This window comes from Canis aureus, chromosome 1 (assembly GCF_053574225.1).
Source record: "Canis aureus isolate CA01 chromosome 1, VMU_Caureus_v.1.0, whole genome shotgun sequence".
NCBI classification, from domain to species: Eukaryota; Metazoa; Chordata; class Mammalia; order Carnivora; family Canidae; genus Canis; species Canis aureus.
In genome coordinates, this window is record NC_135611.1 from 34872967 (window position 1) to 34886604 (window position 13638).

Below are 13638 nucleotides of genomic sequence, written 5' to 3' on the forward strand. Positions count from 1 at the left end.
TGGGCTATCCCGAGTCATTCAGGACCCACTGGCTGCATATGGTCACTGAAGGTTAAAATAAGTATAATTAAGTAAAATTTAAAATCCAGTCTCTCAATTACTCTTAGCCGGTCTCAAGTGCTCAATAGCCACAAGTAGTTAGGGCTAAGTGATTGTAAGAGAAAGTGCAGATATAGAACATTTTTGTCAGTACAGATGGGATAATATCTGTGGGATATTGCTACTCTAGAACCCAACCGCTTGGTAGCTGTGTAAACTTAAGCAACTTATTTCTGTTTTGTGACTTTTAAATGGGGGAATAGATGAAAGCACTTGAAACAGGGCCAGCACATCTCTTATCATCATTAACTTAAAACACTTTTGTATAAGGACACTGTTCCAATACCAGAGCTGGGTCCCCCAACCAAATACAGTGTGTGTTTGTGTGTGTGTGTGTGTGTATGTGTGTGTGTATAGTTTTTCCTACATAGTACAACAGTAAGAACTGACACAAGGAGTCTGCTCTCTAAAGTCACCCCCTACCCTCAAATCATCAATTCTATTCCTAGAATTGATGGCTCTTTCAGATCTGGAACTCAAGAAAGATTCTCCCTGAAGGTAATGGTGCTCAAGATGAAATGATTCCCATGGTCCTTGCCCTTCCCAGAGCTGGGCACATGGTCGCAAATGGGTAGGTACCTGTGAGGATGTGGATTTCCAATGGCAGATCAGGGGCTCAGAGTCAAGTGCCCCAGCTTCCTGCTGCTTAGCTTTCTGTTTGATATATGCAAATAGTACCACAGCTATTCAAGTCATCCCATGCCTTGTTCCCACTGGAGAAATCCTGTTGCACACTTTTCACTTTCTCTCTCTTAATGATCTGCAAAACATTTTGAGCTTTTCCTTGTGCTTTGGACGTATGACTCAATCACTGATATAATTTTGTGGCTCCTTAGGCATTTTTAATAGAAAACTTTTTACTTTAGAGTATTTCATCCATTAACATGATTTCTAATGAATTGATAAAATGTATCATCATTAATGATTCTATTTTTTTTTCAGAAATTTTGTTCACATCAAACCACAAACTTGTATTTCAACAAGATAAAGCTTGGAATCTACTTGAAATATAAAACGTGCCAGGGACATATACCTGAATTTAAAATATGTTTTAGGTATTTGGTGAATAAAGAGAAAATACAATGGTTTGTTTCATTTTAATGACCAACACATATTTCTTTTTTTAAAAAAGATTTTATTTATTTATTCATGAGAGACACAGAGAGAGAGGCAGAAACATAGGCAGAGGGAGAAGCAGACTCCCTGTAAGGAGCCTGATGTGGGACTCGATCCCAGGACCCTGGGATCATGCCCTGAGCCAAAGGCAGATGCTCAACCACTGAGCCACCCAGGCGTCCTCCAACATATATTTCTGAATGTGATCCTAATTATCCTAATTATTGATCCTAGGATCCTAGGATCCTATTAGGATCCTAATGATCCTAATTATTGCTAAGCAACTGACATGTACACATAAAATGATCCATAAAGTAGAAAGTAGATCTAGAAAGTAGAGTCATACCTCCTGATTGTTAATCTTTGGCACTTTTTAATGCCAAATAAAGGATTTTGTGTCATTTTCTCTTTCTTTAGTACAACTACCACATGGCCAAGACTGGTTTATTAATGTATATAGAGTATGGATGAGAAGAGGTTTTCTCTATACTCAAGAACCAATGAGAATATCTTCATGCTTTCTATGATGCCAAATGGTCTCTAAGGAAAAAAAATTATACTGTGGCAACATAGATACAATCATATTTAGTAACATATTCCAAACTAATAATAACCTTGGTTATCCAGGGCATAAATGGAATTTGTGTTGCTTATATTAATTTGAATTCATCCAACTATAGCATCTTCACTGTCCATTGGTATGATTATAACACTGATCAAAATGAGAGCAGCATTAAGTTATCAGTTCTTTAAGCAAGTATGGACAGGCTCTTGGGGTATCTTGGTGTTAGCCTTGGTTCCTCAGTGAACAATCTATTTCTCCTTGAAAACTTCACCTAACTTCTTTGAATCACAGGCTTTAGAGAGGCATTTGTAAATGACGGGTTGGTTTTAAAACCTCTAATTAATTTTTAATAAAGCTGCCATGATGCTGCTAAAGAAATGCCATCACTTTCTAATTCCACAACTAGAGTTGGCCTCAAAAATGGTGTTCTTAAGGTTTTGCTTTCTAGAAACTATCTTGGAGAACTTAAGAAAATCAAGTTTTCATAAATTAGGTATAGGTAGGGCTCAGCACTTGAGATGTGCTGCCATCTGAAATGCATCTTCTTGGCTCACTCCCAAGTCACCTGTCTTTCTATTGGAAGTCCTCAAACATCTTCTGCCCCTTTGTAAACCCTGAGTGATTTCCTCCAAGTCAGCACCCTCGGCTATGAGTAAGTGACAAGAAGTGACAAACCAATCTCCAGCTTAGGTCTTTCTTGAGACTAAACTCATTCTAAACTGCTTAGGAGAGCTCATTTCATTACCTGCATCTGGCACAAATCCATTCTGATGATTAAGGACACCGTCTTTCCACTGCCCAAGTCGAGAGCTCCAGTCATCTTTATCCTCTCCATCTGTCTCATCCCGGACACCAAGTCAGTCACTAGTTATTATCAGTTTTTCATTAAGTAAAACTGTCCCTTCTTTCTCTGTATCCCCATCAGTTGCTTGAATTGTTGCTGCTCTTATTTCCATGGAAATAATACAACTCCATCATTCTCCCAACTGGTCTCCTGCCTCCACTCTTTCTGCCTCAAATCCACTCTCTTCATTGCTGCCACAGTGATTTTTTTATTTCTAAATAAGAACAACACTAGCAACAGCAATGCTACTTTCTTGCATCAATCCTTCTGTGGCTCAGCTTCCCATTGCTTCAGAGCCAGATCTGATGTCCTTAGGCTGGATTAGGAATATGGACTTTGCTGTGTCTTTCCGGTTTACATACCACCCTATCACATCCATAGGGAGCCAGCTCCATCTGGCTTTCTACCCTCTCTGCTTTACACATCCTTGATCATCTAACATGCCCTTCCCCACTTTTTTTTTTTTTTTTTAGCACATCTCTATTAGAATATGAACTCTAGGAAGACAAGAACTTACTTAGTTTTGTGCAGTACTGTACACCTAGCACAGAGAACAGTGTCCTAAGGTAGGTGATGAGAATTTCTCTGTTGAATAAGTCAATCTACTATTTCAAGGATCTGTTCCAAGGCCACCTCTGTGATGAAGTCTATCCTGCAGGGAAGTTGCTCTGCTTTTTGACAGCAAACACACCAAATATATCATTATTTTAGCTCTAATATCATATTGCACATACTCATATACCTGTCTTTCCTTTTACTTGAGCTCCTCGATGGCAGGAATACTTTTATCATCCTCAATGCCCATCATAGTAGCCAGTTCAAAGTAGGCACTTAGAAACTGTTTTATGAATGAGTGAATACAAGAGATGAATTGGAAGAGGAAGCAATTAGAAAGGTTCACACACACACACACAATGAGGAATAAGACATACAAATTACCCTTATGTAATTTTATGTTAGGGGTTTCTTCTTAATGAGAGACAGATTTTAGGCTGACTGCTTGTGTTGACCTTTAATTCATTTTGTAAAACAATTTAAAAAGACTGGCTCATAAAACTACACAGGTAAGTTGAAAATCCACCAATTTGAAATTTTTATAATGGAAATACTGATAGATTTTGACCTTTAAGGAGCCTCCACTTTCACTATGAAAAAGGTTCTACTCTTTTGTACTAAAAAATTGTGATTTGTGGTTATATTTATTTCAGTTGGTTTTTTGCCTTCAGTCACCTCAGCAAAAATAAAGAGATTTCCCCAGTGGAATTTCAGATATGTATGCATACTGAGAGGGAGTCAGAAGAGGAAATGATCATTTGATTTATTCATGACTCTTTGCAAATGCAATGTATTCTTCCCAAGCCCATGCTTAGGATCCGGTGACTCCATTTCTAGAGCTCACACGGTGGTGACCACTATCTGTCCCAATTGAATGACATATGGAAGCCAGTGACTGTCTTCTCACTTGTTAAAAGCATTCATGCTCAGCTTACCTCGGAATGGGCAAAGCCTAGCAATTAAAAGCACAGATGGTATGTTGGTGGCATCAAAATTTCTTTAGAAACAAAATTGAAAAATTAAAATGTAAAACAACACATTAAAAACTAGACACCTCAAGCATGTAATTGTATATTTATTTCTCTTTTTAAAGAACACTCCTTAATGTAATTCAATATACAAACTTGGTTTCACAGAATTATAATCCACTATATAGCACAAAGATAACCCAGATTTTGTGTGTGTGTGTGTGTGCATGCACACACATGTGCGTGTGTGCACACGTGTTGTTGTACCCCCTCCCTTCCTTCCATTCTTCCGGACCTACAAACGAAGGCTCTGCCTACCTTCCACACTAACCAAAGCCCATTCTGAACGTTGTGTACAAAAGACATCATCCTCCCACAAATTCTTTTCCCTGGAAAGCTTCTTTTTCCTGTCCCCCCTGAGATAACCAGGAGCCTGACACTCTTCCCCTCTTCAAGAGGGTGAAGTGGCTTCCCCTAAAGCTGATGCCAACCCTGTTACCATGTGGACTGGCTGAAAGGTCTCCACGCCCCTTCCCCGCGTCCACTCCTAACCCTCAGAGTCCAAGCACGTCCCCTCCGTCGCAGCCTTAGTTCCGGTCACCATCTTGTGCAGCAAGAACCAAGGAGATCTGTAAGCCCAGGTCTTCTCCACGGGCAGCGCACAGCACTGCCTGCCAAGCCACCGGGCCGGCCGATAACCAAGCTCTACACAGTCCCATGTGCTTTGTCACTTTAATTTTTAAAGACACCCTAGCATAGGTCTGTGGCAACCTAGTGTCCAACTGAGTTACATAAAATTGTACCAGTGATGCACTTGTACATATTTACATGGGGCGGAATGTTTTCCCATATTTTTAGATGAGTATATAGATCAACATGTTCACATAAGACCAAATACTTTTAATATTATTTATAACTGATTTATAAAGCTTTGAAAAAACTCACAATAGCACATTGTTTACTTTAATGCTTTACGGTACTATAAGTTTAAAATCACAATCAGCACTTAAGTTATAGTCAATCCAGCAAACAAGAGACAAAAAAATTTACAAGAGTTAAGAACTGACTGATACATCCTTTATCTTTTTTTTTAACTAATGCATAAGTGCAGAATAAGATACTCTAGTTTAAATATCTTGTTTACAATATACATTTTTGTTCTAGTTACGCAACAGTAAATCCCATGCTTCACATAGAAAAGCAATCCACAACATTAAGAAAAAATGTACAATTTATGAAACAAAGTAAATAAATATTAGTATTACAGAATCAGAGCTGTACATAAAAGCTGTTCAGTTTTAATCATATAAAAATATGTTTTAGTGCAACCTCACATATATATTGATGCTGTTTTGCTTTACATCATTTAGATCCAAGTGTCCAAAAAAGGAAAGAAATTACATTTATTACAAAGCAGATACACAAATTCTAAAATATGTACAAATTACTGCTAAAAAATGCTTATAAGAATATAAGCAAAGTAAAGAAAAGGCACAAACATCTGTACAATTTTAAAAGTACCAGACCCAATAGGTTAATTTCAAATTTTGTTTTGGTCAGGCTCATGATGACTTGTTAATTTACCTAATTCTTTTGATATAACAAAAGTATATATAATAGCAAACTACTGTAACTTAGGACAGGCATGCTATAAACTTGATTACCTCTATTTCTAGAAAAACAAAAACAAAAACAAAATGGGAAAATGTGGAAATGAAAGTCTCCATGCATCTTAGATCAAGGTAGTTGACTCTTCTCTGATGAAGGCTCATTGCCTCCCTCTGTGCTTGAAGGTAACTCTTTGCTGCTGTGAAAGCCAGACTGTTTATCATCCACACGACTCTTGCTGTAAAACGTCGAGTGAGCTAATGCAGTCTGTGATGTACCAAAATTGTCCTTTTCACCATCATGCAAGTCAGGGTGGGTGGCTGAGGTACAGGGCTGACCTGGCTCAGGTCCACTAAAGTGTCTAATGCTAACGTGTGCACTTTCCAAGGGTTTCTGGTGGGGGTCCTGTGCCCGCACTGGCTGATCGGCCCCAAGCAGAGCGGCGTCTTCTGTGGCAATCCGGAGAGAGGCAATGGCTTTCGTACAAGTCTGTATATTTTCCTCCTGTTCCCTCTCTGTTGCATTTAGGCTGTCTTCTGAAGTGCTCTGTTTCATCAATAGCCTAGGGGAGGAGGGCGAGCTAGGTGGACCAGATGACTGCAAAACGTGAGGCGATCGCTTCTCATGCTGCTTTGAAAGGACATAGGGATCCTTAGGGAAGAATTCCCCAGAAGCTCCCTTCTTCTCCTCAGAGCCCTCCATCAGCAGAGGCAATGTGGGTGGAGGATGTAAACCGGAAAGGGCCGGCGGCATGGAGTGAACCATTTGGATCCCACCAACTGGCACCATGGGGATAGGAGCTCTCACTTGCTGCTGAGAGTGGAGTGGAAGATGACTGAAGACATAGTCATTAGGACCCTCAGGGAAAAGGCTGGAGCCTGGATGTTCATAAGCACCTTCTTGGTCTCCATAGAGACTGAAGTAAGGAACCTGAGGTAATCCTCTTCTTAAATTCTGCATGGGGAAGCAGAGACCACAACGTTTAGCACCCAGTCCTCCTCATGCTAGGTCAAATAGGCTAAGCTATTTCAGTCACTTGGTCAATCACTCACTCAATCATTCAAAACACTTTAAAACTACTTCATCCCTTTACTGATTTTTCACTTTATGACACAAGAGATTTCTCAGTCGTCTTTTAGAATCCTTGAATGAAGCTGTCGGTCTATGAAAAGTGACTTTTGTTTTGAAACAGCAATGTGATAAATCATGCAGTGCATGAGACACATTTCAGTTCTGTTTCTTTTTTTTTTTTTTTCAGAAAAGAAAATGAAAATAATGGATAATTACCAGAAAAAGTTTGCTGAGCAAAAAAACACTAATAGTAGGTTTTTAAATCAAAAAAAGTAAAAAAGGTTGCCATCTGTTTACATACTGGGAAGATTTTTAATATTTTTCTTAAGTGTTGATGAGTATAGCTGGAGTGACAAGCCTGAAAATTGGCTTTTTTTTTTTTAAGTTTTCTGCAGAACAGATGACAAAATGGTGGTGATAGACAAACTGGTTAGTCCAATGTGCAAGACATTGGTTTAAAGGAATAAATTCCCACCAAGAGGCACACCGGGTGGAAGACTAGCTGCTTTATCAAATGATAAATCATTAGGCCAGTTTTTGTAAGGCAACTATCCATCAAAGTAGTTAACATTAACTATGTCAAACAGCTTCAAATTATATTCAACTACACAGCTGGGACCTCAAGATTATTACATTTTACCATCGTCTGTTTATATTATTATGTTCATTTAAATCCCATCTTGGCAATTAATGAGTTAGAACATTTAAAATTAAGAGCCAGAAATCCAGATTTCATGGATCCACTCCTGAAAGAGAACTTACTTTCTATCGTCGTTTCTGTAGCAAAACACAACTTAGACTACGAGATTATCAGGCTTGAATGAGATGATCAGGTTTCAATTCCTGAGATTTATTCTTTTACTGGGCTGTCATTTAAAAGGTACTCAGTTTATTTTTATTTTTTGAGAACTTAAAATCAGATAGGTGTAAACCTGTCAAGAATGGTAGTAATCCAGGAGAGAGAAAAAAAAAAGTTCTAATTCATTTCAAGGATGTTTCAGTTCTAAAGCTCAAGGTATGCTCTATACCATTAATGATTCATTCAGTTCTTTTTAGACTGTGAGACAGCCTGAGGATGATAAATTATGTATTAGATCTGTTACTCTGTGCCATGCTTAGCTCTTACCCTCTTTTGGGCTATACCTTATTCGAGCTAGAAACAAATGACTTATCCTGGAAGGGCAGGAAGTAATGAAATCCTATAATCATGAGTTAGGGAAGGTGAGAATTTGATAGTATGAGAGTCATTTAAATGCTACTACAACAAATCCCTCTTGTCTTTGCTCCAATCTGGAAAAAGGCATGTTTCCTACAGCAACCACCAGTTAAGGTGCAAGAACTATGATGATGATGATAATATTAATATTAATATTAATAAGATAATAATAATCTTTGAAGATAATTAAATGAATCCTCTTTTAATTATAATGGTCAAAAATTAAAAGTTTAACATAAAATGTAACCTGGTTATGTTTCCATTTTGCTCTTGGTTGCTATTCTATGACATCCACTGCTTACACCTAATCAGAATGGGGCTCTGTGAGGGCCAAAGAGAGCCCTGACTCAAGGCTAACAAGAGGAGTGATGAATGAAGTGTCCTCTAACACTAAGATATATTCAAAATGTTCAAAATCCAATAGAATTTTATTTGTGTTAGGAATGAAAGTGTCAGGGCAGCTGGGTGGCTCAGTCAGTTAAGCGTCTGCCTTCAGCTCAGTTCATGATCCCAGGGTCCTGAGATCAAGTCCTGAATCCATCAGGCTCTCTGCTCAGTGGGGAATCTACTTCTATCTCTTCCTCTACCTCTCCCTCTCTCTCTCTCTTGCTTTCCCTCCCCCTGCTCATGCTCTTTGTCCTTCTCCTCAAATACAGAAAGAAAGAAAAAGAAAATGTCATTTTCAGACCTTTTCTGATCAGCAATTAAATGATTACAGTCACAGAAGTAAGGGTGCCGTAGAACTTTTACCATGTAAGCACTTCCCCTGCTCCAAATGCTACCAGGCCTTTCCACACATCCTCTTCTCCTGCATTCATCTCTTCTTCACCTTCCCAAGAAACTCTCAATAAGATTTTTCTACCTTGGTTTTTACCCCATTTGCAATCCTATTTAGTTTTGTAATTTGAGGCTTATCATTATAATATCATTGTAAGTCCTGGTAAGAAACACCTTGATACGGAAATATGAATAATGAACCCATGTGGGTTGTATTATGTGTATGTATGTATGTGTGTGCATATATATCCCATGTACCAGGTTTAATATCCCACTCATCTTTTCAACATTGTCAGTAGGTGCTCTGGAAACAAATACAAAGAAGGAGGCAGGAGTTCAAGGAGTTCATTGTGGGGCAAGGGAAGCAGGGAACCTGATGAAGATAAGCAGGAGAGGAGCCAGGTGCTCAGCTGGGACTGATCCAGGCTCAGCCACTGGCTGGGGGCTGTAGGGGAGAGTATGTAGCCTTGGATGGAAAACTGAGACCTATCATGATGGCACTAACAGCAGGAGGCTGTCAGTTTACAGCATTCCTCACAGCGGAATGGCAAATTCTTCCAAAGACAGAAATCTGCTTGGCCCACCTCCTTAGCTGCCACAAGCAGATTAAGAAACTGTGGCCGAGAAGTTAAATGACTTGTTTAAGATCACACAGATAGCAAGTGATAGAACTGAATGTCGACAATGCTCTTCTGCACTACATAGTGGAAACCAGAACATGTTTTTGTCTCCTTTGCTAATTTATGTACCAAAACATTAAAAATGGAATAGGAAATTAGTTTGTTTAAAAAAGTTGGGGCCAGAAATCATAAGACTTTTTCATCATCATCCTTGAGCTGTACATGTTAGACCTTCAAAAAATATTTACTGATGAGCAAAAGATCTTTCCTTCCTTCTTTTCTTCTTTCTTTCTTTCTTTCTTTCTTTCTTTCTTTCTTTCTTTCTTTCTTTCTTTCTTTCTTCTTTCTTCTTTCTTTCTTTCTTTCTTTCTTTCTTTCTTTCTTTCTTCTTTCTTTCTTCTTTCTCTTCCTTCCTTCCTTCCTTCCTTCCTTCCTTCCTTCCTTCCTTCCTTCCTTCCTTTCTTTCATCTACAATTATCTATCTATATTAAAATTAACCAGAAGGCAGTAGGGCAGGAACAGCAAGGTAGTAGGATCCTGGTGGTTGAGTATCATCTCCTCCAAACCTGTTCCCTGGGTACTACACCACTCCAGACTGAACCAGAGGATGAGTGTTGTCATGCTAGGCTAGAAGATCCTTTCATGCTACAGTCACTGACCTGTGAGCTCCTAGCCTATGTTAAGCAACAAGAGAAGGTATTGCTAAAAGAATTTTTATCAAAAAGGTTTATTTTTAGGGTTATTCTAATTTAATATTTTCATACATTATTCAGAGAGGGTGCAGCACTCAGCCAATATAGAGATCAGGAGAAATAATCCTCATAGTGTCATCACTTCTGTTTAATCTTGGCAACAAAAATTTTCTTCATACATCACAGAAAGATAAACTCCTCCTTTGCCCCTCAAAAAGGATGTGATAAAACATTAAATGGCAAGTGTTTTGGAACAAGTGCCCCTTCTTCAGGGAGCATTCCCAGATCTCTTCCCTCTTATCACATGGAGAATGCAGGAGGCTGTAAATTCTCTGAAGATAATTAAACTGGGTAATAGACCAATGGCTCTACAGTTGGCCTTCATAAATGGTAAAGTTTAATAATCGTATTAAGTATCCAGGTAAATTGGTATAAAAAAATACAACTGGTTGCAAACTCAGTGACTAGTAAAACCAATCTCCTTTCTGGTCACATATCCAAAATTAGATGAACTTCCTTAGTCTGCACCTTTGATTCCTATGCCTGAGTTGACTGCGAGTTGCTATTAGTTGCTTTAATAACAATAGTGTTATGGCACTAAAGGCTTACATTTTCACGACTACAATTGACCAAAGATATCCCACGTCTCACAAATACCCCAATCTGAGCCCACCTGGCCAAGGCCACACATGCTCTGCCAGCATCACTGGTCTATACTGGAGAAAGCATTTTTTTCTTCAGATATGGTATCCTGCCATCAGAGGGATTTGCGTATCTACAACTCTCTACTTAGGCCGTGGTGGCATAAACTCCAGAAGACCCCTCTTTTCTACTTAACACCACCAAGACACAAAAACTTGTGTAAATATACCTCTTTTTTTCCTAGCTGGTTAATTCATTATCTTGGCAAATAAATCATGTCCTGTTTGTATGCGTGTTTCTGCAGTAATTGTACCATAAAGACTAAGCTGGTACCACTTGTGAAAAGATGATGTTGGGGATCAGGGAGGGAATTGCAGCAGGGAGCTTTCCTGAGTTTACATATGATAACCTAAGCTCACAACTCAAGGTTGTTACAAGGCAACAAAGATGAGGGAGCCTGGCCACTGGGACAGTGATAAGACAGAGCTAGAAGTTGGTAGTGACTTTGGCTGGAAGGATGGTGTGGAGCCACACAACAGAAACCCAGAACAAAGGAAGAACAGCAAGAAATGGAGACTAGGAAACAAAAATACATGTAAAGCAAAGAAACTCAAAAGGTGTCATTCATCTGTCTATGCTAAGTGTCTGTTTTATTCATTTAAAAAAAAAATCCTATACAAACTGAAAGAAACATCAAGGTCAGCCATACCATGGAATGAGGCAGGGCAGATGCTTTTTTATAGATTTGCATTAAACCTACTGCCTAAACTTAATCCATGATTGTTACTGTTGTTATCTAAGTTTATCATGAGGGCATACCATAGAAATCTCAGAAACTCTCTCCCTTAGTTCTCCCAACTTTGTGCCCACCATCTCACTGAGCCAGTGCCCTCTCACTGAGCAGGAGGTGGTAGTAATGACAAGAAAAGCAGATAGGTTCATGCCTTTGACTCACAACATATCCAGGGGGTCACTCTCTCCTATCCTAGTCACTCACTGGTTTCACACATCCACTCACTGTGGACAAGGTAAAGAGTTTATTTTTTAAAATGTATTGAAAGTCAATGCTAATGCCTGATCCTTACTTGACAAAGTTCTACACCTGACACCACAAAGGCCCTAAGAGTGTCTGTCTATGCCGTCATGTCATTCCAAAGACTTCACCTTTCCTGCTCATGTAAAGGTTTCAGCTCATGTCCATAATTAGTTAAGCTTAGAAAGCATTTAGAAAAGCCTCACCTGTTCCCAGCTGGAAATGCACCACTGCTCTGATGCAATACTACACTTGGGGTAATGCCACAGCTATGTTACTAACAACAGCATGAGAGAAAATGTCTTCCTGCTATTTTCAGTAACCACGTTCCCTGCTTCCCGTGAGAGATACCCACGTTATAATAAATATCACACTAGTGTGTTAGTGTGTTATCAAGAGGTTCCAATAAGCTTTGGATTATAAATTATAAAGGGAAAGCTAATCATACTTACAGGAGGCCCCAATACAATTGGTTCTGCTTGCAAATACTGCCCCATGGACAATGGTGGGTTATGGTATAAAGCCCTTCTGGGAGATGGCGCTCTTATGGTGGTCATGTATCTTCTCTCTCTTCTGGGAGAGAGGTCTCTTCTTGCCGTGATGTCTTTCCCAGGTGACACTGGCCTCCTTGGAGACAGATGCCTTCTCGGTGAAACATCTCTCTGTGACATCTCTCTTCTCAATGCAGCTTCCTTTCTTGGTGAGAGATGTCTCATGGGTGACAGATCTCTCCTAGGTGATAAATGTCTTCTGGGTGATAAATCTCCTTTGGGTATCAGATACCTCTTTGGTGAATTATCTCGGCGGGGTGAAGAGTCATATCCCGGTGAGGAATGGTGGCTCGAGGGGGAGAAGTCCCTCGGTGAGGAGCTGGGCTCTGAAGACAGCATGTACTCTTCATCCGCACAACTCGGTATGTCTAACCTGTCTTTGTCCGGCTCTGAGTCTGTACTCTTGCTCTGGAATAACCTCTGGTATTCTGTCATCTGAGTATCTTCACATGAGTCACTGGGCGTCATCAGCTGAGTAACCTGAATACTTGGCAAAGTAACCAAATAGCTGATCAATGAAGAATGCCCCAGGGAGCTATCTGAAGGAACCCCATGGGGCACGGCGCCAACATTCACAGGCAAGGACGAGAATCTAGGCGGCTGAGGACTGGTGCTTCTCGATCTTGTTTTTGGTGTCAAATCGCCCTGATCATCAAAGTCATCATCATCTTCATCATCTTCATCATTATCATCTCCATCCTCACCATCAGATTCTTCAGCATCTGAGAACTGATGATCAGTTGAAATGCTGGACATGCTATGCTTCTCAGCTGCTTTGTGCAAATCTTCCATCGTTTCTGAAACATTGAACAGAAAGTGAAGATCAAGGTCTAAATGTCAAGGTGAGGAACTAATTTGGACCCCATCTCTTTCTAAAAGCTTTCTTCCAACCCTGCAGCCCCTAGAGATAGTTCTGTCTCTGAACCCCTATAACACTCATTGGGCACTTATCTGGAAGACCTTACACTGGTTATTATCCTTTTATGACTGATCTGATTCATCTCAACCCAACAAAAGGATTCTAATGTGGAATCTTAAATCTCAGATGTCACCTGGCCCATAGAAAAGCCTCAAGAAATGGGTGTGGATAATGCTGTTAATAATGAGGCTAGAAGAAAAAGAAAGCAACGATCTATCTCTATAGGTATAAACTTACGTGTAAGTGATATATCTCAGGAAGTCTGACTGGCCCTCAGGTTTTCTATTAGGTTAATGATGGATTTTTTTCCCTCTTAATAGGAATAATAATGCATTAAATTGTTTTTCAAATTTCCCCAGAAG

At 39.5% G+C, this 13638-nt stretch overlaps 1 protein-coding gene across 3 annotated transcripts in view; it reads right to left on the reverse strand.

Moving 5' to 3' along the window:
• Positions 1 to 4236: 4236 nt before the first annotated feature.
• HIVEP2 (HIVEP zinc finger 2) overlaps positions 4237 to 13638 on the reverse strand; it is a 192226-nt gene continuing 182824 nt past the window's right edge. For all 3 annotated transcript variants that reach the window (XM_077895341.1, XM_077895351.1, XM_077895356.1), the window contains exons 9-10: positions 12259 to 13154; positions 4237 to 6709 (exon numbers count right to left, since the gene is read on the reverse strand). In XM_077895341.1, the coding sequence (XP_077751467.1) occupies positions 5885 to 6709; positions 12259 to 13154 (1721 nt within the window). In that variant the 3' untranslated portion in view covers positions 4237 to 5884. The remainder of the gene's footprint in view (positions 6710 to 12258; positions 13155 to 13638) is intronic.